The sequence below is a fragment of the Thalia democratica genome, chromosome 8, assembly GCF_965202585.1.
Source record: "Thalia democratica chromosome 8, ktThaDemo2.hap1.1, whole genome shotgun sequence".
Lineage (NCBI taxonomy): Eukaryota > Metazoa > Chordata > Thaliacea > Salpida > Salpidae > Thalia > Thalia democratica.
The window spans coordinates 14,694,210-14,718,179 of NC_139172.1; the positions used below are offsets into that span (position 1 = coordinate 14,694,210).

Below are 23,970 nucleotides of genomic sequence, written 5' to 3' on the forward strand. Positions count from 1 at the left end.
TCCTAGACAAGAAATTGAATGCATATAGTTTATTGAACGATAAAATAAGGCGCTCAAAGTATTCGGTCCTAGGACCCGGTGCGCGAAGAAACTTTTGGTTATCGGGTCGCGCACCACGGATACCTTTTAACGTCTTGTCCAGAATAAGACTCGATAACCGAAAGGTTTTTTCGTAAACCAGATTCTTGAACAAAACTTTTCGGCGCTTTTTTGTTATTGTTGTTTGATAAACAACATTCATATCATTAGTACCTTTTGATTCTATACAAAGTTTACTACTTTTTTATACTATAGTATTTTTATAATAAATAAAAAGAGCTCTCAGTTATTATGAAGCCAGCATTTTTCTAAAATACAAAAATAATCTTTAGTTTTTTTCAAAGTCTTAAAAGTGAATAAAATAATTACAGAATATAGTTTAAAATTTATACTTGATAATTAATAATAGAATTTATTTGAATTAAAAAAAAATTATAAAAAGCCAATTGAGGCGTTGATAATGATAAGTGCAAGTAAAATAAAAAAGTCTAAAAACTTTACAGAATAAGTAAACTACATTAGGTTTTTATAACTTTGATTTTATTAGAAATTTTATACTTTCTGGTTAGATTTTTTAATTTCAAAGTAACTATTTGTAATACGAACTTTAAGTATTAGTAAACTTACTTTATACATGTTTATGTTACGATAATAGAGGAAATATACTGTGTTGAAAACTAGAAATAAATAAAAAGATTAAAACATTCCATTAAGCTTTATAAAATATTATTTAGTGTTTTTTTACAGTATAGTAAACAAAAAACAAATTTTTAATTTTAATTTTGATACTTTTATTTAAAAATGTTAAGCAGACATATAAAAAATACGAACAGATATCTTTATTATATAGTTATTTTTATAAATAAATTTTTTTCCATATAAACTCAACTTAATGCCGCTTGAAAAAAAACTCGCTATAAACAAATTTTAGATGTCAGATCAGTATAAATAGCACGTTAATTGTTATATTTATTGTGTAATAGTTTAATAGTCCACACGAGAAAAAATAAAGCAAACAATATCGCAGTGAGCTTACATAAAAAGTTGTGCAGTAGCAAACAATTTGCTTGCACTTAGAAGTTTTATGTATAAAACGTTTTAACTTTGTTTTTTATTTACTTGAGCTTGCTTTTTTCTTTAAGGCATTATTTAAACTTAACAAAAATAGCTCTTTTTATAAAAAAATCTTTCTTGAAATGTTATAAAGTAAATTCTGTCAAATAATATAGACTATACAAACAATAACTACACATATAGCTGGTTAATGCTTGCTTAACATCAAATAGTTTGCAGTTTTAGTTTGACTTATTTTTTAGTTATTTTGAAAGCAAGCAATTTGGCTAAAACATTGCAGAAAGTAGATTATATGCTAGTAAAATTTACAATTAAGGTTTAATTTATTTAAAAAAATAAAACAAGTCTAATTTTATACATGTTTAGTATAAAAAACTATGAAAATATTATTGTATCTAGAACTATTCGATTTTTATGCTTATATATTTTATTAGTTTTGTAAAAATATTTTCTTAAGACTTTAGCTTTGATGTCCAAATAAGTACTTTTTTAGAGCTAATTTGTAATGGGCGGATACACAGGCGTTTATGGCAGAGATGAAAACTTAGAATACAAAAAGCTTTCTTACAAAAAGCTTGCAAAGTTCGTTTGTTTAAAATATATTTTTAATAAAGACGTTTACCAATAGATAAAAACTAAATGAATTGTATAAAGAAGTAGTAGATATAGACAAAAAAAAATTAAGGTTTTTATACATGTTTTAATAACTAAATAAATAAAACATTCGCATTAAAAAAATACTTAAATGTGTTGTTTAACTAACAGAAAAAAGTCTAAAAATTTAAGCTGAAGTACAAACTTGTAATTTATAATGTAAAATTTAATTTAACTATAAACAAGTAATCAAAAATATAGAAATTTAGAATTTCCCTTTTTTTAATTTAAAAAAGTTAGTCTCATTCTTCCGATGATAATGTTTAAAACATACCCAGTGGGCTATTTTCTAAAAACAGATATGTATAAAACTAAATACTGTTCTATGAATAAATTTTAAACTTTACAACCAGTATACATAGAAAGGCTTTTTCTATCTTTTTATCATTTGTAGAAAACTTTTTTAGTTTCTATTTTTTAATGAAGTGCTATTAAAACAGTTTTAGTTCTTTTAAAAACTACATTAACAGTTTAGTAAAAAAATTAGAAGTAAAAAGAAACGCTTATAAATTTAAATTTCCGTTTTTTGAGGTAGTGATGTTAAATATTTCATCGTACATCGTTTGCTTTCAAGAATTATTCAAAGTTTAATAGAAGACCAAAAAATAATTGTAAAGCTAATAAATGCTTTTACGTATAAAAACTGACTAACTTTTCAATTCGGAGATATTTTATTTTATATTACGTTAATACAAATTAAACTACTGCTTGAAATTTAAATAAAAAATTTCAGGTTAACATTTGAATATGTTTGGCCAAAGAATAGTCCAAGTGTTAAAGCTAGAGTTCTTGGAAGTTTATGCTTACTGGTCTTTGCTAAAGTTCTTTTAATAAATGTTAGTCTAAAATTAGAATTAAATTAAACTAAAAGTAAAGTAAAAAACAAAAGTTTGTTTAAAATCGATTTAAAAAATAGTAGGATTTTTTTTTAAAGCCTTCAATATAAACTCAAAATTTAATTTTTATTATTTTTTGGTTAACTTAATTAATAACGAAAATTTTATCTTATTCTTGAAAAGATATTAAACTGTATCCTTGGTGAGAATGGTGCAATAACCAAATATTTTTGTGTACACCAGGTCGTTAAACTTATTCTTTAGAGTTTTTTGTCGTTCAAGAAACAAATTTGTTTAAAACTTTAATAAGGTCTTTGTTACATTCTTAATTTTAACATTAAAAAAATATCTATGCTTGTTATTAGATTCCTTTGTTGTACAAAAATGCCGTAGATGGTTGCAACCAAACAAACTACGTACCTTGTAATGATGAGTATGACCTCTTTACTTACAGGTGTTCTTTAATAATTTTATGTAAGTTTTCAAACTTTAACTTTTTGATAAAAAGAAAAAAGCTTCATTTTTACTAAAGATAAGTAATCTTATATGCTACTGTTATGAAAAAAAAACAGGTGGACGTATTTTAATATAAAACAAAATTTAAACTTTGGTAAAAAAAGTTTGTTTTTGAGGACCTTGTTAAATCACATAGACATTGTTTATGTTTTTAAACTTACGCTTACAATTTACTGGGAGAATTTTGTTTATAAATTTAAATATAATAACTCCCAGCTTGTATTTGAATGAATTTCTTGATATATATATACATATACTTCTTTAAGTTACTTATACTTTTGTTGTACTTTTTATAGTGATTGCACTTAAGTGCATTATTTATGAGAACGTTGACTTAATAAGTTCTGCTCCAACACAACAAACTATACCTTATATGACTTATAAAAAGTTAGAAAACTACGCATAACGATTTTTCGTTTGAAAGGTACCTTTTGCTATTAAGGACATCAATTGTCTTTAATATTATATTCTTTACTATTTCAATGTGTTCAGACCAATTCAATTTATTATCTATTATTATTCCTAAATGATTATAACTTTTCACCTTTTTTACAACAATTTTACCTACTTTGACTTCAAATTTACTAAAAAGACATCTCAAACTGATTAAACTAGTGTATTTCTAGTTTTATGTATGTTAAATTTGAAATATTTATTAGCCATTTAAGACTTTTTGAAGTTCAAAATTAAAATTTTCACTATAGTTTAAGTACATTTTTTATTGTTCTATGTAAGGGTGCACGACTATTTAAATTCCGGTATTACAAACTCCGACAATTCAAGTTCGTAAAAAAAACATTAAAGGGCTACAACTCAAAAAGTAATATGTATTTGAAAAAAAAGTGCGTATGTAGGTCTAGTTGATACCTACAAAAACTTTTTTTTCTGTGAAAAGTTTTAAATAGTTTTGTAGTTAAGGCTAAAATGAATATAAAAGTATAGTATTTTTTAGTAATTAATAAAACTCTTTTTAAATAAGTACTTTTTTGCAAAAAGGAAAACAAAAATTAGACTGACACACACATATTTTATTTTTTAACTATATACTAGTTTTTTAGTTTGGCTCTTAAACATTTTTCTTTAATTATAACTTTCATGTAACCCAGTAAGTTATCATATTCCAAAATTAATACTTTTAAGCTAATATTGTTATGTAAGTCATTAATGTGTAATAAAAACAAAAGAGGTCCTACAACTAAACTTTGTGGTACTCCTACGTCAACTTTTTCACATGTTGATTCATACCAACAAAATTAACAAACTGTATTCTTTCAGTCAAATAAGATTATATTAACAATTGTATTTTCCCTTTTATGCCATAGCATTCTAGTTTACTTAGCAAAATTCTTCTATCAACACTGTCAAATGCTTTACTTAAATAAAGTTTTACCGCACATACTGCTTCCCTCTTATCAAATCTGTTTCTACAAACTCAGACAAAGCCATGTTCGTAGAGTGGTTCTCTGTAAATTGTTTAAAGCTTCGTTTTCAGTAAAAAAATATATAGACGGTTTTATACTACTATTTTTAATATTTTTTTTACGTATGATAATATTGAAACTGGTCTATAGTTTTCTGGTATTTATTTTATCCTGACTTAAAAAATTGTAAGACTTTTTCTAACTTGACCTACCTTTTTATATGCTTGATTAATTAATTCACTTATTACTTTAAGAGACACAATTGTTAATGTAACATATTTAAAACTACAATCAGAATATAATTTACTAGTACTTTTTTGTTTAGAACAGTCTAATAGAAGTTTAAACATTATAAAAATATTAGTTTTTAACTCTTTACGTAACAATTTTAAATGAATGTTAAACTAACTATCATTAAACAAGTTTACGTTTAAAAAAATTTTTTATACTGATTCATCACTGAAACCAATTAAATTTCAACATAAATTTCTTCAAAAATTGTCTATTTTAGGGGGCATTGCAACTGCTGGTGTTTCTTTTTGTAATGAGTCAAGAGATGCAATGTTTGCTTCTGTTTCCCAAAGAAGTATAAGAAAAATAGCTAAAAAATTATTCGAACATTTACACAATCTTGGTTTAGAGTACCATTTAGATAGGTAAGTAAAACAGTTTTTTCTTTTAAATTGCGTAAAATAAAGTATTGTTTTAATTATTATATCAATAAAAAGTTTTATGCAAAAACGAAACTGAAATGTACCTGTTAAGTCAGCCTAAAAATTATTTGACTTGCTCATATTAAGTCTTTGTATACTAATGATTTATTTTATATAACTTTTAAAGTTACACTTTACAGGAAAGTTATTATTATCAAATATACTATAAATGATTGATTAATAGTTATTTCAAATAGTTCATTTATTTTTGTGCCCTCTTATTTAAACTGCAAATAAAATATAAATAGTGCTTTGGCGATATCTAGGCAATAAATAAGTTAAAAAATTTGCAATAATGGCTTAAGTAGGGTTATTATAAAGTTAAGTAGATTTCAGTAAAATATTTTACAAAATTTTTCGTTGTTTTTTCTATTATAAAACTTTATTTTTTAATAAATTCTATTTTCTTAGTTACTAGTTGTATTAGAGTTCTTAAGTTTTTTTAAATATTAAACTTATTATAAAACTTTTGAAAAAACTATCATTATATATACTTAATCTTGTTAATGACAAGCAAAATATTAAAATGAAAATATTAATATTGACTTACTGAGTGACTAATGCGTAAAAAAAAGGCCGCTTTAAAAAATTTTATTTACAATACAATTACTTACTTGCTTAAATTTCTCTTTTTTAATTTACACATATTTAGTTTAAAATGTTCAATAAATATTGATAAATTCTAGCCTATATACAAAAAAGGTATTTTTCAATTACAATTTTCTTTTAATGATAAGCCAAATAACTTATTTTATAGTTTACGTTTTAGGTGGGTAAATAAAAACTCCTTTAAGCAATTTTAGTGAGGCAGGTGTCAAAAATGCATGAAGGGACACTTTTGCACGAAGAGAACCTTGCACGGGTTTAAACTTATTTACTTTGTTTTTACTGTTTTTTATCATTTTATTACTATAACTATTACCCAAAACCCTTATCTTTGGTTGGGAAATTTTTTTATTGCTATTATTTTATTATTATTAATTTGTTATTATTTTTTAACTAACTCTATAATCCCCTTACCCTTGGTCGGTAATTTGTTATATATATTTTTTTTACTGTCACTGTTATCTCTAACTTTTACCCTTGGTCGACATTTTTAGTTTTATTATAAATATTTTATTCATTTTTATTTTTTTCTATTTTTATGTATGTTTATTTTTTTACTTTTTACTATCACTGTTACTCCTAACCCTTGCACTTGATCGGTAGTTTTTTTATCATTTAACTTTTATTATTTTTTTCTTTTTATTTCTTTTTTTACGCTCGTGCAAAATTGACCCTTCGTGCAAAAGTTAATTTGTTCATATTTGACCCGTTCCCTTTTTAGTGATCTTTCACCGATAAAAATAAATTTAAATCTATAGTAATAACTTTTGAACCCTAGTCTATATATAAAAAAGGTATTTAAAAATTTTTTTTGTTGAAGATAAGCTATATAATTTATTTTTTGTTGTACGTTTTAAGTGGGTAAAATTTTAAAAAACTCCATTAAGCTATGTTAGTGATCTTTTGTTGATAATAAAAAATTAGACGTTTAATAAGTACTTTAAGCTAAATATTTTAGCTTAATAAAACAGATACGTTATAGTACTTAGTAGTATATTAGACTACTAAGTAAACCTAACAATTTAATGAAGTTTTTGTATCTATAATTTGTTAAGAAACATTTTTTTGTATTTGTTTGTAACTTAAACTTTTAAAAATAAAACTGTTATAATAATGCTAATCAATTTTTTTATAAACTTTAGCTATAGTTGTATCTGAAATAATATTAACAAGCTAGCTAATAAACTGTTGGATTTTTCTTACCCTATAAATTCTACTAACTGAATTTTTTTGTCATTTTTAGTTTACTTTAATAAATACTGTAAGTATTGAGCTTTTAAGTTGGTTGTTGTTTTAGTTGGGTTGGCAGCTTGTTATAAATTGCAGACCAATTTTTCTAGAAACAGTTGCTCGCAGGCCGCACTGTATTGAAAAACGTATTACATTATACGGACCGCACTTATTTAAAATAATTGTAGTAATCAATAAAAAGTTTTATTTCAAAACACCAATTAGTATAAAAATAAAGCACTTGTAATTACTTATTATTAAACTAAAAGCCTGTATGTAATCACAAAGACTTTAATTTTTTTTCAAATAAGTATGTTTTTAGCTGAAAAGTGCCTCGCAGATAGCATGTTTTAGCCGCCTTTTTAGCCGCAGCTCGCTGAACCCTACATTTTTCGCTACATTATAACAAAAAATAAGTAATATCATACGTATCGTTTTTATAGTTTCTTTAATAATTAGTTTTATAGCGTAAAATACCATACCGGCATGTTTTTGATTAAAATAATATTTAAAGACAAACAGGTGGGCTTGGGAAAGCAATAGACAGAGGGACAAGAGGTATCAACACCACGTTGCGGGCGGTTGTGCTCACTATTTTTCCTACTTTGCTCGAAGTAGCTATGGTTACATCTATAATTTGGTACAACTGTGGTGTTTTATTTGCAGCAGTCACATTCGCAACGATAGTAGCTTATTCATCGTGGACGCTTGGAATTACGTCATGGAGAACTAAATACCGTATAAAAATGAACAAAGCAGACAATAAGATTGGAAATATTGCACATGATTCACTTCTTAATTATGAAACAGTTAAGGTATACGTTTATTTTTTTTAAACTAATTAAACTACCTTTATCTAAAAATTATGTTACGAACGTACTACAATTTTACTGACATTAAATGCTTTAACTGATAATTTATACTTGTATTATTGAATAGTAAATGTAAAAAAAAATATTTAAGCAAGTTGTAGTAGTAAGAAGATCTAGTACTTAGTTCTTTATACGCTTAGTTTTAAAACTAACTAGCATTCAAAATGATTAAAACAAATACTTTTAAAGTGAATATTTATCAACAACTTATCACTATTATTGTAAGTTTATTTTACTATGCTGGATCAAAGCATCAATACCTGGGTCACTTAAACTAAAAGACCTAAACTTATATTATTTATAAATTGCTTAAACTTATTTTATACTTCAGTATCTTATGCTAGTTGATTTTTTAACAATCATTCTGTTACTCACTGAACAAAAATATTAAACAAAACTTAGTATGAATCTTTAGTTTAAAATTAATTTTTATGTAATCAATGTTGTAAAAAGGGGTGCTCGATTATTAAAATTCGGAAAATTCAAATTCTTAAAAAATGTTTAAGGGGCCACAACTCAAAAAGTAGTATATATTTGAGAAAATAAAAAAAGCGGTTGTAGGTCTAACTAGTATCTAAGAACCAGTGGCGTAGCGTGGTATTTTGGTCAGGAAGTGCGCAAATTTTTTTCTCAAAAAATCCCCTAAATTAAAACTTTTGTAATTAGCTGTAAAAAGATCTATCTATAAGTAATATAATTGAAATAAATTCATTAAATAAAATAAGTTCGAAGTAACTGTTTTAGAAAATACTTATATATTACAAAATTAAACAATTCAAAAAAAAGTATAAGTTTCATTAGAATTACTTATACTTGCACAAATGTAAATTTACTAAATAAAGATTGTTTTTACTACTTACAGTAAACTTTATATCTTTAAAAATGAATATAGTCAATAAAACGAAAGTATCTGTTTTATTTACAAAAAAACTATCAATCTCTTTAATATACAATACAACAGTGATAACAACACCTCATTGCACATAATTTAAATAAAGTTACACAGAAATTAAAATAGACCAACTTTATAACTGTTATTACAGTCTATTACAACTGTGTGATATAGTTAAAAGTATACTTTTTAAATTTAATTCATTTGATTGTATTTGTTTAAAATAAAAATCACAAACAAAGTTTATTTCTTATAGGCCGACACGCTTTTTCTTGTATGTGTACAAAAATAAAGATCAGAAAACTAGCAGTAGTCTTAACATTTATTGTAGCATAAACAAAAACTTGTAAAATTGTTTAACTTTCCTTTAAGCGTGACGTATCTTTGTAAATTTTTTTGTAGAAAAATATGTCATAAGGTTATACTACTGCAGGGGTCGGCAAACTGCGGCCCGCGGGCCAATTGCGGCCCGCGAAGGGTAAATCTGCGGCCCGCGAGCACGTTATTTTTTTGAATGGAATGCGGCCCGCGAGAGAAAATTTTGTGGCCCGCGAGCATGTAAATGTGGCCCGCTGAGCAAAAATATATTTCAAGTTAAATTTTTTTCGGTAATTCGATTTAATTTGATTAGTTTGGTTTTAAGTCTCTGTATAGCATTCTAAAATAATTAGAAGAAGATACTGCTTTAGTTAAGTAATTATCTGAAAAAAGAGTGTTAAGAGTGCTTGAATTTAATAAGTTAGTTATATAATACCTATTTATTTAATAAACTAAACGCAAATGTTTTCCATTTTGTACAAAAGTATGCACAGTAATTAACTAAAGTGTCATTTCTTTATAGCTTAGATATTCTTTTTCAACATTTTCTAAACCAAAGTTTCTTTTATAGATTTTTTATTTGTCAATGTTATATTTTAGTGTAAAAGCATTTAAAATAACATAGTTATAAGAAATAAGGTTTATTTAATTTTTGTTTTTACAAATTTTAATTATTTAGAAGTTTTCTTTGCACTTAAATTAATTTATATGCACACCAACTTAAAAATATGCTCATATTTTAAACCACTTTTTATTTAAAACTTTAGTTAATTTAAGTTTAGTTTATGCATAATTTTCTGACATTGTTATTTCTACATGTAATATCTAAATTTGTACAGACACATTTAAAACAGTATATATGACATAAATTAAAAAATTTTTTTAGGTATACATTTTCATTTTTCAAACATTGTTTATGTCAAACTAAGTTAACTTTTATGCCTTGCATATCAATACACACATTTGCTGTTTTTTGGAGCTACCTATTTAATATAAACTAGGTTTGAGATGGTAAATTTATAAAGTTTGTACATTTTTAATCCAAATAGTTCAAATTCAAGCAAATAAACAACTAAAAATTGACACACACTCAGACTATCACTATTTGAAGACTTCAAATCTCAGGCCAATTAAGTTTTTTTATAATTTTTTGGCTAGAATTGTTTTTTGCATATAAAAATATCAGGAATGTTTTTGTTGACTCAGGCTGGCTTTTTGCTTGAAAGAGTGGCAAATTAAACTTATGATGTAAGTTTTGCTCAATCCACAGTGTTAGTTTGAGTTAAAATATATGTTAAATTTTAAGTCTTGCAGCTGATATAATTCAAAATATTATTTATATCATTGTGTACATTCAAGTATGAACAATCAGTGTTGCCAAAAAAATTGAATCCCAGAAAAGCTTTGAACTTGAAAATTTATGCTTAAAAATTCAGGAAAAAAACTTGAATTTGAGAATTTTTGAAAAAACCTGGAATTTCAAACAACTTTTACATGTAAAGTAATGAAATTTCTATTTGATACAAAAAATTTAGCAAATAAACATTTCTTTATTAAAAATATATTAAAGTAGCTTAACAGTGTTATTTAATATTGATATATTTTTTAAGACACTTTTTAAACTTTAATTAAACTTTTTACTAAAAATAAAAGAAGGAATTGTACTTCTAAAAACTTTGTATTTGTGCATTTCACCTTTACTTGTGAAATTTGACCGATTGGTGTGCTTCGTGTTGGAACTAAACCAAGAAACTCTACTAAAATGTCAAAGTTAGTAAAAACATCTCTAATAAAAATTCTCAGATGAGCAATAGTTTTTCTATCAGTGCTCTCATGTTAACATATTGATTAAAGTTCTAATTTGATTTATGCGACTTTATAACCTTAATGAATTTCCTTAATATAATTTTTTGATGTCGTTGAAGAAATAAACAAAAGTCTTTTACTACTGCTAACATAAAATCTTTAAAAAAGTTTTCAATTATAAACGGTATCTCATTTTAAATAATAAATTTTGCTACTTTATAACTTGCCTTAACAATTTTTTCTGATAATTCTGTAGTTGCTAAAGATAATCATGTGCTTTGTTGGAACTGACTTTGGTGATTTGTTTTTTTATCGTTTTTCGCAATAAGTCCTAACTAACGTTTTTTTATTTTTTTAGCTCGTCTTATATTTTACAATTAATACTTTTAAATGCAACATTCTTATTGCGGATAAAGAATTGCTATAATGCTAAATAAAAAATAAGTTTTTATATTTCGCTAATGACTCAATAAAGTTTTATACTTTTTTTTTAATTGTTTAAGAAACTTAATTGTCCATTCAAGCTGACTTTTACTTTTTTTGGCATGTAATTCATTTACTGTTAATAACTTTCGTTGTTTCTTTATGTTGTGAACTTTGTTTTAACTTGGTTGCTTCACAAACAGGCTATTTTAAAAGTTAGAAAACTCAGGTGTGTGTGAAAATTTTATTTCAAACACTTTAAAGAAATCTTTTAATTCCCAGAAAAGTTTTTATGACTGTAGCGTAGTTTACTAATTGTAGTTTTTTCTTGTTTTCTTACACTTAGTGTACTTTTTTTTGATGATGATATTTTTACTAAGTATTTAAGTTTGATTAAAACGATTTATTAGCATTTTTAAATTTTAATAAACTTAGACTGGTTTGATAAAACTCAGACATTTTTGCTTTTTAAGTGGCAACCATGTAAAAGACTAGTTACTAATTAGATATTTTATTTAAGTATTCGAGAATTAATTATTTTAAAGAATTTGTTCTATCTTTCTGGAATACAAACAGGTATTAATCTTATTAAGTTGACTAAATTTTTAAATGAATGTAAACTATTTAACACGCAAAAAATTTTTTTTGAAGTAAATACTCTTAGAAATATGAAAAAAGGGTTGATAATATAACAAATATATAAAATTAACCCATAAATTGTCTTAAAAGTTAGGTTTTTATAGAGAGTTAGGTTGTAAGTAAAATTACAAAAGTATTAAGTTTAACTTATTAAGTGCTTATGAAAATATATAGTTTATTAACACTTAAGTATATTAGTCAAAGAAAATTTTATTCTAATAAATATTAATTAAAATAGGCATTCTATGTTTAGCTAAAAGTCATTTAAAATGATAAGGTGAATAAAAGTAAAACTTCTTTCTAGTGTGACTAAAACTAAAAATTTATTCAAATGTCACTAAAACTAAAACTGCGGCCCGCGAAGACTTTGTTCACTTGAAATTTGGCCCGCGACCACCAACTGCCTGCCGACCCCTGTACTACTGCTATGCACTAATTAGTTGCGTTCTTTTTGAGTCTAAATTATTATGAAATTAATGAAGTTATAAAATTTTTCTTATGGAGTTTTTTATCAACATCGGTGCGCACTTTCGCTTGCGCACCGAATCAGTATAATGGATTATTTCCCTAACTTGTCACTAATTTGTATTCAAAACTGCGTTTAACTTTTCGAATACTAGATAAACATAGTTGAAAAAAGGCAAATTAAGCAGAAAAAATAGACAATAAAAGATAAACATATTACATTCTTTTTTTTTACTTCTTTTCTATTTTTTTGGTGGCACGCATGCGCCAGTGTCCCTCCCACGCTACTCCCCTGCTAAGAACCATATTTTGCTTCGAAATTATTTAATATTTTTTTATATATAGCTAAAATACGTTTTATAATTGGTCTTTTTAAATATTTACAAAAATTTTTGTTTTAAAGTATTTTTTATGAAGTTTTTACTATCAAAGTCTTAACAATTAGACCAAGGACCGGTTTTTTGAATATATATTACTTTTTGATTTGTGACCCTTTAAATATTTTTTAAACAGCTTTAAATGTCGGAATTCGAATTGTCATGTAATCGTTATAAAAGCCACACTATTTTCGAAAAAAAGAGCTTTAACTTATTGTATAAACTGAATGTTTTGATAACTGAAAAAGTTGGAAACAGCTTTAATTTATTATAATTGATAAAGCTAAAGTATTAAGAACTTTATTAGACGACGTTATTAATTTATAAGTCATTTTCATCAAAATACAGACATAGACTGTTTTTGTCTATTAAAGCTAATAATTCAGTTATTACTATTCAAAATATTCTTACTAACAGCTCCTAGTTAAATTGCATTTTTTAGTATTTCAACAACGAGAAATTCGAAGTCGACAGGTATGATCAAGTATTGGCGAATTACGAAAGCGCAAACTTAAAAACTTATCAAACACTTGCACTACTTAATTTTGGTCAAAAACTGATATTCAGCATTGGCCTTACTTCAATAATGATTTTTGCTGTATTTGGTATAAGAAACGGTTAGTTTAATATACAGTAACATAAACAAACATTATAAAGAAAAAAAATACTAGTTAACACTCAACATTTTAAAAAGTTAGAAAATATAACTAATTTAACGAATTTATATTTTATTAAAGAAAATAAAAATACAAGTATGCTACTTATTTATGAGTCTGTTTTGTTCGTAGTATTATAAAGAAGCTAAAATTATACGTTATAAGAATATAACGAATACTTTAGGCAATTTGACTGTTGGTGATTTGGTTTATGTGAACGGTTTATTGTTTCAACTTTCTTTTCCATTAAATTTTCTCGGCGGCATTTACAGGAATCTAAAACAAGCAATAATTGATATGGAAGGACTCTTCAAACTTTTGGAAAAAGAGGAGGATGTGAAAGTTAGCTGTTAATATTATAAGTTTTGTCGGATTATTTTTCTTTGTTTAGTATGTTAAATTTTTTACTTTAGCAGTGCATGTAACTTTTTATTACTAATACAGATTTATTTAAACAGATAGCTAACGAATAAAGGTTTGCAAATCATATTTTTCAAACAAAAAACAAAAAATATCAATACTGTAAAACTGTTAACAAAAAATTAAGACTATGTTTTTAACGAGTTGTAGAGTAATATAGAACGGTTCAGAACCATTTTTTCAGTTTAAATAGAAACAAATTTGTTTCTATTTCTTAAAATAAATAAATAAATCAAACGAACTTTGTTTTAGAAACACATAACTTAGTTGAAAAATAATAACAAACAACAGTAACTAAATACTTTGAAAAATTATAAATTACAATCTAAAACAGACAAAATTGAACTATAAAGATTTGAAAAAATATCAAAGATAGATTGGTTTCAAGTAGTAAAGTAACCATTATATATTAAGTATATATGTTTACTTCAAAGTCATATATTTTAGTTTTTTAAATTTTGTTATTTTATAAAAATAATATTTTTGTAGATTAAAGCCCTATGTAATGATTTTTAAGATTATTTAATATATATGAATATATATTTTTTATTGAACGATAAATAAAAGCAATCAAAAAGTTTGGTCTAAGGACCTGAAGTACAAAGGAACATTTCAGTTATCGAGTTGTACACCACATGCTTATGCAATTTCTTACGAGCTATTAAACAATTTTTTTTTTATCATTTAAATATTCAAACACTTAGTAATAAAACAATCAATTAAACAAAAAGAAATTTTTGAAATTTAATTATTATGTAAAGTTTTTTAAGTAATTACTTGTTAAAAATAAACATTCAAATACTTAATATCAAGTTTATTTAATCTATTTTATTTTTTAAGCAAATTAAAGACTATTTTGCACTACATACAATCCAAAATAATATAAGCTAAGATTGCTAACAAAATGTTAGCTTGAAGTTATTTTTCAAAACACGGTTTGGTAAAATAAGTTTGTTTTGTTTATACTTAACTACTTAAAATATATCTTATAATATAATTCCTTTTTATGAAAGTATCGAAGTTTTTTATTTTACAAGTACTAAACTTTTTTTTTAAATTCTCGTTTGTTGTTTTTTTATTGTAAGTACATAACATTTTGTTTTACAATTATTATTACTCGTTTTCAAAACAATTTTTTTTACACAAATGGACCCTAGTAAAAAAAAAAAGTTTAATCATAAGTACTTGGACTATTTTTTTTTTTGTTGAAAAAAACTTTTAATAGCCTATAGCTTTTTTAAATATTTATTTCATAACCAGCAGCTTTTGATATAACAAAAGTTTAATTCATTTTGTATATATTTATTTTTTTAAATTTAGGTAAAGTATTTTTAAATGAACACTTGAAATCAAAGTTATGCTTTTGAGCACTTAAACTACTCATATTGAAAATAAAACTGTTCAGGTAAAATAAGTTTTGAAAAACTTATATGCACTGAATAAACCCAGTCATACTAATATAAACTAAAGTTTTGCAAATTTTTATTCAAAATTAGTTTTAAATATTTTATTTTTTTTCTTAAGCATCTTAATGCTTATTTTCCAAGTTTAATATAAATAAAGTTATAACTGGTTTGAAATTAAAAAGAGTATTTATTATCATTAAGTAATGGTAAAATAAGCTTCAGACTGTATTTTATTTTGATTTAACTTTATAATACTAAAATTCAAACTTAAGTTTGCATTTAAATAAAACCCATGACTTATTTAATATTACGACATAATTTAGAAACAATTAAAATAAAAAAGTTAAAGATTCGTAACCTTTACATTACACTTTATAACAGATTGCAGACGACGCTAAAGAGCTAGAACTTCCTGACAATCAAACTTCAATTGAATTTACAAACGTAACGTTTGGCTACAACAAGGAAAAGGAAATACTTCATGATGTAAATTTTCATGTAAAAAGCGGACAATCAGTCGGAATCGTTGGTGGTAGCGGTAATGGAAAATCCACAATAGTTCGTTTACTTTACAGGTCAATTAAGTGTTATCTGATTTCATTAATTTAAATAAAATAAAAACTAAAAATTGCTTCTAATAGAAAGTTTCTTCTGTACGAAACTTTATTTATACACTTAGTTAACTTTTTTTCTAACATAATACCGTAAACATAACAATTTCCATTTTTTATAACTAAATTAAATTGTCTGATGAAAACTATAACTCAGCTTTATAAACAAAGTATTTTTTACTGAAAATAAGTCTAGGCTTTAATCGAAATCTAGTTTTTTGACATATCTTTTAACGCGATTCAAAATAGATAAAACTTTTTAGTTTTTTTATATAATTTTGTAAAAAAAAACTTGTTTGTTATGTAAAAAATCTTTTTTATAATTTACAGTAAAATACGTAAGATATAAGTATTATCACAGTATTCTTTTACCATCCAGCATATATAGTACTACAGAATTAAATAAAATATTTTGAAAATTAATATTTTATATCTAAATTAAGTAATTTGTTATATTTGAAATATTGTCCACACTGTGTAAACTATATTTAATTTTAATTAATTAAAAATACAGTTTTTTTTTAAATTTATGAACGCAAATTTACTTGATGAATATTTTGATTGTTTTAAAAGATATTATATTTACCAAAGAACCAACAGAAAGAAAACTAATTTTATGTAATAAAACTTTACAAAAGGTTTTAATACTACAGTTATTATTCTTTTCAAAAATATGTGTCTTACACTACGTAACTTGTATAAGTTATTTTATTTTAACGAACATGTTTAATAAAATTTTCAAACTGACTTTTTAGTCTACTGAGTAGTTTAAAATTATAAAAAGTCTAACAAAGCATTGAAAGAATTATTTTAAATTTTACCTTTATTAAAACATTTCTTGCATAGTGAAAACGTTCTGATATTACATTATATAACAATTTAATCCAGTAGCCTATTAGATTTCGATTTGTCGTTTTAGACACTAAGTCTCTGAAAATTAGCAAAAAATACTACAGTCACCTATCGCGAATCTTCGCACATTATGTCCACAGCAAAAGTACGTAACCAAATGAGAGATCGTAACTTTAGAAAAGGTAGGAAATACACCTATTATATTAGCTATTTTCTTAAATTTTATTAACAAGTACTACTTTGTACAATCGTTAATTGCATATGACTTTGTTTTTCGGTTTTGCTTATTGTTTGGAGCGTGAGGTTACAACTTGCTTTAGTTTGAAATATTTAAGTCAATTGTGTATGTTATTCGAAAAAGGATTTTTTTTAACTTTTAAAACTGTTTGCTAAGCATATATGCTTACTGTAAATCAATAATATAATGTAACATACTAATTACACGATAAAATTAAGATGAGGGCTTTTATTTCATGTTAACTAATGCATCGTAAATAGCACTGCGCTTAAAAATAATAGAATTCATTTAAAATAACAAATTTGAACATAGTTAACTAAAGATTAGTTTTATTATTAAAAGTTGGTTAACTTTCATTTTGTTAAATATTTAAACTTTATAGCTTATATATAAGCTGAAACTTTCCTCAAAAAGTGCATACCTTATATGAAATTCATTTGTGGTATTTTTAGCGATATTTTGCTGACTTTTCACTAAATTTACAGTATAAAGAGTTTTTTGTTTTAATACTAAAATGCGTTACTAAACGAGGTTGCGTAATCAAATGAGTGCGTAGATTCGCGAGAGGTGGCTGTATTTAAAAACACAGTCTATTTAACTTAAAAACAAAGTTTTAAAATAACTATTAAAAAAAATTGTTAAAGTAAACTATTTATATGTTTCTGAACTTTTTAACAAAAAAAAATTAGCAATTACTGTGTTTATAACTTAAAAACTTTTGTACAAAAGTAACCTTTTTAATCATATAAAAACTACCAACATAACAACAGTATTTACTTTTTTACATAGAAGGTTTTAAAAACAAACGTTAAATATATACTTGAACAGCTGTTAAATTGAAAGCGTTTTGTTTAAATACTGAGGTTACGAAACTCAATAAAAAGTTAGTATCACGTATCATGTACTTTTAGTAACAAGGTCTAAAAACTAATTATTATAATCTGACAAAAGTATTCATTGGTATAAAAGTATTTTTCTAAGTTTATATAGCTAAGAAAACTATGAAGATAATACATAATCTTCATTTTTTCCGTGTCTTCTTGATTATTTTAAGAAAAAAAGTATACACTAGATAAATTACACAAGCATTGATTTACCAAAAATAAATCTTAACCTAAAATGCTATAAGTTTTGAAAATATAATAACTTATTTTAATTAAATGAGTCATATTTACAATAGTTATATAAAAAAGCTAATAAAAAATCTCAAGTAAGAAATAGGTTCAAAAATCTAATCAGCTAAACTTTATGTTTTATATATATTTGTGCTTTGTATTTAAATAAACATTACAAAAGCACAATATTAGCTAATATTTATGAAATATACACATGTTTTATCTACAAAGTTTTTATTTAAAAGTTTAAAACTGGTATAAACTTAATTTTATAATATTTTTATAATGAAGAGTAACACTTTTTGTAACTCGTAATCTAGTTTATTTTTATTAATAAACTACTATCTACAGTTATGCCTCACATTATTTCTCAACAGCTTTATTAGTGTCATTAAACTGGATATGAATATAAATGTTTAAGTAAATTAGTAATACAAAAATTTAGAAACGGGTCTTTTGTGAATAAGTAATACTTAACTTTAAGTATTACAAAAAGCTGAAATATAAACAACTAAAAATTAAAAGATATTGAAGTTTATATGATTTATGAAAAATTAGATTAAGGGTACGAACTACGTTTTAGTAAATAAAGTTCTACTTCATTAATCTAAACTACATCGGACAGTCAATAATAATAAAATGTGTAAACATTAAGCATATAACAACTTAAGTTGTTGTACAGTTACTGAAATATTTTCAATGAACCAAAATTGTTATTTACAAAAGGTTTTATGACTGCGATCAAGGTGCTATTATGATAGGTGGTCATGACATAACTCAAGTTGAGCTTAACAGCCTTAGAAAAAGCATTAGTGTTGTTCCTCAGGTAAGATTAGAAAGTACTTAATTATAGTCAACTATTGTATAAAATAGAAGTTTTTAAGTGTTAATGATAGTAATTTAATGATGTTTAATAAATAAACAAAACATTTTATCAAACTTAATGGTATAAAATAAAACCATATACAACTCGATGAAATGAAATAGACATTGCGTTTTGATTGAAAAACTTCTTTGCTACGTGCAGTTGTATTTAAAATTAATTACCCATGTTAGATAACTAATCTACGACTTGACAGATGAACGGTATTTGCAGTTCTTTTAAAACTATCATTTCATCAACTTTCTGTTTATTTCATCACATCTAATCAAACAATTTACTTGCTTAGTCCGTGTTTGCTAAGCTGAAACGAAAATTTGTAACCTTTAATTAAATAAAAATAGCTATAATCGTTATCGGAGTATATGCTTAATAATAAATAGTTTAGTTACTAATTATATAAAAAACAAGTCCTAGTACATATTTTTTTTTATAAAGCAAACCTCATTCACTTTATAGAAAAGATCAGCTACTGTGTTATCGCACAAGTTGACTTTTTTTTTTTTTATACAAAGACAATAAAAATAAAAAATCAAAAGTTACTCAATTGATTAAACAATAACGACGTTTCTTTATGCAGCAACTAACACAGTTTTACGAAGTTTTAATAAAAAAGATGAAATATTTATATTATATACAGCTATTAGTAGTATTCAAACAAAAGTGTTTCGTTTTGACTTTTTAGTAGTAAAGATTGTTAACAACTAATGTTTAACAACATTTATTTGTCATAGAACTTTAATTTTATTTAAGCTTTTTTCTAGTTAATTTATGAAAACAAATATATTAAATTAGCGATATGTTTTGATTTAACGTTTGAAAATTAGTGTTTTGGATATCGAAACAATTTTTTAGGACACAGTATTGTTTCACGACACAATTTACTACAATATATCTTACGGAGACTTAAATGCTTCTAAAGAAAAGGTTGAAGAAGCAGCAAAAATGGCAGAACTTCATGAGTCTATTCTTAGGATGCCAGATGGATACAATACTAGAGTATGTTGTGATTTTTTTTTCTATAAACAGTAGTTTACTCATTTTAATTACTATACTAAAAAACTTTGATTTTTTAGTATCGATTTTATAAAACTTTCAAACCTATTCGAGAAGATTTGTAGATTTAAATTTAAAATAGTATTCCTTTATGTAAAATAAAGTAATAAGTTTATGCTTATACCAAGTCTTAAACATTAGTACCTTAGTTTCATATCATTACACTAAAGTTTTAACTTTCAAAAGCCTTTTTGATAAAGTTGAGTTATATATAAAAGAAGATCTCTTGAACATTGCCCTATCATATTTCTTAAAGCTCAAAACTCTGATTGCTTTGCTTTAAAACCTAAGTCTTTAACCGTTTTTTAACAACCACTAACAATTTCAAAAATTATGAAATGATTAGTTTTAAGACTTTGTTTTAAAGCAAAACAATCAGAGTTCTGAGCTTCAATAAACATAACAGGGCAATGTTCTAGAGATTTCCTTTTCAAATTTAACTTATAATTTTTTTTTTGAAAATAAACTAGAAATGTTTTCGGAAAACTTGAATTTTTTAACACAAACTAAAAAGTAACAACAGCTGAAAAGTTTTAAAAACACAGCGATCACTATGTTATGGTATTAAGAAATAGCCACTATTATTTTTTGACAAGAAAAACTAATTGACAGTTTGCCTTATTGTGTAAGTTTTTTTTAAGCTTAAAGTGTACTTATATTCTCAAAACGTTTTTTAAAATTAGCTAAAATGATACTAGTTTATATTAGGATTAAAAACTAAATAGGCTTTAAAAAATTTCATTTAGTTCATGTTATTCAATTATGTTATTTTACTATCTAAACATAACATAAAACGGTTTAGCAATTTTGTGTTTAATGATACTCGAGTTTTTGAGATCTAATTCTGTCTATTTGAATCATATAAACCTTATTGTTATGCCATAAAAAATCTTTACTCTAAAACATGAGTTGGTAAACTGTTGTTTGGGGGCAAAGATCAATATTTTATTCCAGATAGATCATTATAGTTTTTCTTTTTTTTTTCTTTTTTTAGTGTTATATTTGATTATAATCTATTTCACGAAAGACTTCTTTCTCTAAAAACTTACTCTAAAATTGTTTTTGTAAATATTTTTTCTAATGAAAAACGTGTACAGCAATATAATTAACAAAAAATATAACTTAATTTAGAAATGGATTTTAAAGATAAATGTTTTAGTAAGAAATTTGGTTTTAAAATTTTTTTTAGATGAACAAAAAACTTGTGACGATACAAAAAAGTTTTAATAACATTATCTTTATAATAGTTTTTAGTTAACAATAGGTTGGAGAGCGAGGACTAAAGCTATCTGGTGGAGAAAAGCAACGAATTGCTATCGCAAGGGCAGTTTTAAAAGATCCTCAGATCGTGCTTTACGATGAAGCAACTAGCTCTTTAGACTCCATAACTGAAGAAGTGTGTTAAATAAGTAATGAAAATTATCTTCTTAAGTTTTAAACCTAAAAAGTTCTACCAAGAACATATATGAGAATATTAATTTGTTAATTTGTAAGTTTGAATAGCAAAGTATTCAACATTAAAAATTTATAAATTCGGTTAGGTGTGTTCAAGAAGTTCAAAATTTAAACGTTTCTGCCTCAGATATTTAACTTAGTAAAACAACTTGTTTCTACTTAAAAACTCGTTAATGTTTGAAATTAGTAACAGTTGTTTACAATCAGTTTGTTAAACTAGTAAAAAGGTTAAGTTTGACTTAAAGTTGAAAACACTTTGTTTTTATTTAGAACATACTGAAAGCAATCAAACGAATGACTAAAAATAGAACTTCAATATTTATTGCTCACCGACTTTCTACCGTGATGGATTGTGATCAAATTTTTGTACTTGAAAAAGTTTGTTGTATATTTTTAGTTTATTTAAAATTTCAATGTTATTTATTCACCTCATTTATAAACAACCTAATAAAGCAATAAACTGAAGTTTAAAAAGTGATTATACACTACTAAACTTGATTAGAAAAGCTATATTAAATATAAAAATATCTAAATAGATAGTTAAACCTAGGAAAACTAGTTTCTTTTTTTTTAGTTTTGATTTTGTCAATTAACTTCTAAATTTCTAGTTTAATATTTAAAACATATATAAGCTTATGTAAACTAATCTATGTATTGTAAAATTAATCTTAAACTGTTTTTGAATGTTTGAAGTTCGACTTTACAAAGATTTTTTAAACTTATAAATTGTTTTATTTTTTAATTAACATACATACAACCTTCAGCGTTGTATAGTTTTGTTTTAATACTTACAAAATTTAACTAAAGTTAAGAAGAAAAAAATTAATATTGACATGACAATACTTTTAAAGACAACCTTGTAAAGTAGTATACAACATTTTTTGACAAGCTATAAAATTGTTTGAAATATTTTTGAAAACAAATGTTTAATTTGTGAAAACATTTAATTATTTTCCAGTAGTATAAGTGAATATAAGTGAACATGAAATATTTAAAAAGTAAAAAAAAGAGGAAAAACTTTTAGAAATAGATCTTTTTGCACAACCATTCCCACCCATCTATGCAAATTTTATTTAAACCTATATTTTTAACATCGTGTGGATAATAAAGATATTTATGCTTTGTAATATATCCGTTTAAAATTTTATAAAGTTTCTAATGCTCAGAAAACTTTTTAGTCTACTTAAATTTGAAGTTTTGCATGTACATAAAAAATATTTATGAACTAGTTCAAAGTTATTAAATTTTTTTTGGCTACATAACTTACTAATATGTAATATCCATTTTTTATGTTAGGGTAATATTATTGAAAACGGAACTCATGAAGAACTTTTGAAAAAATCTGATAGCAAGTACACCAAGCTTTGGAAAAGTCAAAACAAAGAAAACAGTTATGATTTGTCCACTTCCGATGAAGAGCATGATTATAATTTAAAAGTATAAGTGAATAAAAGATCTTGATTTTCTTTAAATATCTTTGTTAATAATCATAAACATATAAAATATAACCTTAAAACTTATTAAATTTAATTTATGAGGAATAATGAATTTTTTAAGCTATAACAATCGCTGTAAATTATTAAAAACAATTACTTTTAAGTTAGATTTTTATGGCATTTTTTACTAGACAACTAATATCAATCATGTTATAAAATTTTATAAATTTTTGTCTTTTAAAATGATCGTTTACGAAAAATTAGCCATTAGTACCTTAGTATTGCATGTTATTATGTATATTAGACTTATTTTTTGCTGAAATTAATAATACTATTAAATATAATATTTTCTAAACTTCATAAAACTATTAATACTTTTTGTGTTTTCTAAAACCTTTCCTAGCAGTTTTTCTTACATATATATTTTAAATATTATATCAAAAAGTTCTGTGCAATACATTTTTTATTTAGAAATATTGTCTTACTTCATAGCATAGCAATTTTTTTTTTCAAATAATGTAATTAATACTTTTCAGTGACACTATTTTTTGTGGATTAAACAAAATATTTTCTACTGAATAAAACGTTTTAACTAAATGTTTTCGAAAAGCAAATATTTTATAGCGTTACAGTTCATTTCTACTTTGATTTTTTATTTTTTGCTGTTTTCTTAAGGTAATCAAAATTTTTCACAACTCTTTTTGTATAAGATTATTTTAAAAGCTTTATAAGTACTAAATCTGTATACTTTTTTTTTGTACTTAATTGCTATTGTATAGATCACAGTTTTCTACAGTGGTCCATACGACCCCTTGGTTACATAAGAATTCAAATTCGGTCAACTTAAGTTCCTACAAATTAAATTATTATAAAGTTTTTAAAGGGCCACAACTCAAAAAGTAATAAGTACTTGAAAGAATTTAAAAAATCATATATAGGTCTAGTTAATACTGAAAAAAAAATT

The 23,970-nt window shown here is 24.3% G+C and overlaps 1 protein-coding gene across 1 annotated transcript; it reads left to right on the forward strand.

Moving 5' to 3' along the window:
- Window positions 1–1,618: 1,618 nt before the first annotated feature.
- On the forward strand, window positions 1,619–23,013 carry LOC145842926 (iron-sulfur clusters transporter ABCB7, mitochondrial-like). The gene is made up of 11 exons (XM_082950402.1): window positions 1,619–1,703; window positions 5,052–5,196; window positions 7,604–7,904; window positions 13,324–13,498; window positions 13,722–13,879; window positions 15,745–15,938; window positions 18,906–19,005; window positions 19,915–20,058; window positions 21,380–21,511; window positions 21,841–21,948; window positions 22,867–23,013. The coding sequence occupies exons 1-11, from the start codon at window positions 1,619–1,621 to the stop codon at window positions 23,011–23,013; spliced, it is 1,689 nt and encodes a 562-aa protein (XP_082806528.1).
- Window positions 23,014–23,970: the final 957 nt, after the last annotated feature.